This window comes from Mustelus asterias, chromosome 22 (genome assembly GCF_964213995.1).
Source record: "Mustelus asterias chromosome 22, sMusAst1.hap1.1, whole genome shotgun sequence".
In the NCBI taxonomy this organism is placed as follows: Eukaryota; Metazoa; Chordata; class Chondrichthyes; order Carcharhiniformes; family Triakidae; genus Mustelus; species Mustelus asterias.
In genome coordinates, this window is record NC_135822.1 from 64727350 (window position 1) to 64731069 (window position 3720).

At 60.8% G+C, this 3720-nt stretch overlaps 1 protein-coding gene across 1 annotated transcript in view; it reads left to right on the forward strand.

Moving 5' to 3' along the window:
- Positions 1-2133: 2133 nt before the first annotated feature.
- The window catches only part of ddx56 (DEAD (Asp-Glu-Ala-Asp) box helicase 56), an 18042-nt gene continuing 16455 nt past the window's right edge, over positions 2134-3720 (forward strand). The window contains exon 1 of the mRNA XM_078239521.1: positions 2134-2250. Coding sequence (XP_078095647.1) covers positions 2188-2250 — 63 coding nt within the window. The 5' untranslated portion in view covers positions 2134-2187. The remainder of the gene's footprint in view (positions 2251-3720) is intronic.

Genomic DNA, 3720 nt, shown 5'->3' on the forward strand with positions numbered 1-3720 from the left:
CCCCTTGCAGGCTTCATCTCTCTGCCCTTTAACTCTCTCTCTTTCTCCCTCTGACTTTTTGCGCTCTCTCTATCCTCTCTCTCTCTGACCTATCTCCTTCTCCAACCTTCATTCCTCTCTCCCTCTCTGTATCTGGAACAGTCTGTCCTCCAGTCCCATCTCGTGGAAGCCCAGCTTCTCTGCTGCCGCCATCTTGATGCCAGGTGGTCAGGTGGGTCCGCAGGGCGACCTTTTGGCTTTAAAGAATGCAAATTATATTCACACAAAAGTATTATTTGATTTGGTGGAGGACTGAAAACATCTGAAACAGGATCACAACATGACAGATGCTGCAAATCAGAAATAAGAACCGAAAGTGCTGGAAAAACTCACGGTCTGGCAGCATCTGTGGAGAGAAAAGCATTTTGAGCCAAAATTACTTCTTGAGAACTGAAGAGAAATAGAAATGTGATGGGTTTTGAAACAGAAATCATGTCATGTTGGCTCATCAAAGACAGTGCATTACTCCAATGAATTCTGATCAGCTTTTTGTGCTGGCAAGTGGAAGCAGACGGGGCAGGACTGCAAGGTGGTCCACGGAAATATTTCCATATTAAGTTAAATTGCAAGTTGCTTCCGCAGAATTGACAATGAGATAGATAAGTAGCACAGTGACGTAACAATTCGAAACCAAAAGAGAAAATGCTGGAAAATCTCAGCAGGTCTGGCAGTATCTGTAAGGAGAGAAAAGAGCTGATGCTTCGAGTCCAGATGACCCTTTGTCAAAGCTCTCTCTTTACAGATGCTGCCAGAGCTGCTGAGATTTTCCAGTATTTTCTCTTTTGGTTTCAGATTCCATCATCTGCAGTAATTTGCTTTTATCCAGACATAACAATTCAACCCTGATCACACAATTGTTACAGTGCAGATGGAGGTCATTTTGGCCCATCGTGTCTGCATCAGGTCTCCGAATGACTGACTCACCTCATCCATTTCTCCTGCCTTCTCCCCTCTCTACAACCTTGCACTTTCTCCCTTTTCAGATAACTGTCCAGTTCCCTTTTGAATGGTTCAATTGGGATGGCACAGTGGCACATGGGTGGCATGGTGCCACAGTGGTTAGCACTGCTGCCTCACAGCGTCAGGGACCTGCGTTCGATTCCTGGCTTGGGTCATTGTGTGGAGTTTGCACATTGTCCCACTGTCTGCGTGGGTTTCCTCTGAGTGCCCCGGTTTCCTCCCACAGTCCAAAGATGTTAGGTTAGGTTGATTGGCCATGCTAAATTGCCCTTTAGTATCAGGGGGACTAGCCATGGTAAATGGGAATTGGGCCTGGGTGGGATTGTGGTCGGTGTCAACTTGGTGGGCTGAATCACCTCCTTCTACACTGTAGGATTCTATGATTCTATGTACCTACCTCCAGTGCATGGTCTGAACATGCAAGACCCTAACCACTTGCGGCGTGCAAAAGTTGGGTGGCACAGTAGCACAGTGGTTAGCACTGCTGCTTCACAGCTCCAGGGACCTGGGTTCGATTCCCGGCTTGGGTCACTGTCTGTGTGGAGTTTGCACATTCTCCTTGTGTCTGCGTGGGTTTCCTTCGGGTGCTCCGGTTTCCTCCCACAGTCCAAAGATGTGCGGGTTAGGTTGATTGGCCATGGCAAATTGCCCCTTAGTGTCCTGAGATGCGTAGGTTAGAGGGATTAGTGGGTAAAATATGTAGGGATATGGGGGTAGGGCCTGGGTGGGATTGTGGTCGGTGCAGACTCGATGAGCCGAATGGCCTCTTTCTGTACTATAGGGATTCTATGTCACTATTGCCTCTTATACTGGTAACTTGAATTCTGAGCCCTCGACTTCTTGACACTTGGCCAATCTATCTCGACCCCTCATGATTTTCAATACCTTTGTCAAACTTCCTCTCAGCTTTCTTTTCTCTCAGGAGAACAGTCCTAACTTGAAGATTGGTCAGCCGAAAGGTAAAAAGCTGCCTCTTGTTTTCTGAAGTTGAGGGCCCATTTTAAGCATTGGTTTTGGCTGTCTGTCTCTGTTTGGAGGGTAAATGACCAGAGCCGACAGCTATCAATGAATGAATGGATGGATGCAGTGGCTGCCGGCTCCCCGTGCTCGCTGCTGCAGTGAGAGGGCGCCACCGCAGAGCGGCAGCAGCGAGCGCCTTGCGGGGCCACCTGAGCACCCGGGATCAAGATGGCGGCGGCGGAGGAGAAGCTGGGCTTCCACGAGATGGGACTGGAGGAGAGACTGTTACAGGTACAGAGAGGGAGAGGGGAATGAAGGCTGGAGAAGGGGACAGGTCAGAGAGTGAGGGAGAGAGCGAGCGAGGAAAGGGAGCGAGAGTTAAAGGGCAGAGCGATGCAGCCTGCAAGGGGCGGTTGGATGGGGTTTGGAACTGGGCCCGGAGCTGTGGGATATACTGGGGCTGGGGGTTAGTTTGAGAAACAGCAGTGAGTCCAGGGACAGGAAAGGAGTCCAGTGGGCCGGCAAGGGTTCTGGGGAGGGGGGGATTTGGGGGGACTGGGGGGGGAGGGGATGGTGAGGGGGGGGGGAGGGGATGGTGAGGGGGGGGGACTAGGGGGGGGAGGGGATGGTGAGGGGGGGGACTGGGGGGGGAGGGGATGGTGAGGGGGGGGACTGGGGGGGGAGGGGGAGGGGTGGGGGAGGGGGGGACTGGGGGGGGAGGGGATGGTGAGGGGGGGGGACTGGGGGGGAGGGGATGGTGAGGGGGGGGGACTGGGGGGGAGGGGATGGTGAGGGGGGGGGACTGGGGGGGGAGGGGATGGTGAGGGGGGGGACTGGGGGGGGAGGGGATGGTGAGGGGGGGGACTGGGGGGGAGGGGATGGTGAGGGGGGGGGACTGGGGGGGGAGGGGATGGTGAGGGGGGGGGACTGGGGGGGGAGGGGACGGTGGGGGGGAGGGGACGGTGGGGGTGGGGGGGGGACGGACGGTGGGGGGGGGGGGACGGTGGGGGGGGGGACGGTGGGGGGGGGGGGGGACGGTGGGGGGGGGGGGACGGTGGGGGGAGGGACGGTGGGGGAGGGGAGGGGACGGTGGGGGGAGGGGAGGGGACGGTGGGGGGGAGGGGAGGGGACGGTGGGGGGAGGGGAGGGGACGGTGGGGGGGAGGGGAGGGGACGGTGGGGGGGGAGGGGACGGGGGGGGGGGAGGGGAGGGGACGGTGGGGGGGGGGGGGAGGGGACGGTGGGGGGGGGGGAGGGGACGGTGGGGGGGGGGAGGGGACGGTGGGGGGGGGAGGGGACGGTGGGGGGGAGGGGACGGGGGGGGGGGGGAGGGGACGGGGGGGGGGGGGGAGGGGACGGGGGGGGGAGGGAGGGGACGGTGGGGGGGGACGGTGGGGGGGGGGAGGGGACGGTGGGGGGGGGGGGGAGGGGACGGTGGGGGGGGGGGAGGGGACGGTGGGGGGGGGGGGGAGGGGACGGTGGGGGGGGGGGGGGGAGGGGACGGTGGGGGACGTGGGGGGGGAGGGGACGGTGGGGGGGGGGGAGGGGACGGTGGGGGGGGGGGGAGGGGACGGTGGGGGGGGGGGGGGGAGGGGACGGTGGGGGGGGGGGGGAGGGGACGGTGGGGGGGGGGGGGGAGGGGACGGTGGGGGGGGGGGGGGGAGGGGACGGTGGGGGGGGGGGGAGGGGACGGTGGGGGGGGGGGGGGAGGGGACGGTGGGGGGGGGGGAGGGGACGGTGGGGGGGGGGGGGGGAGGGGACG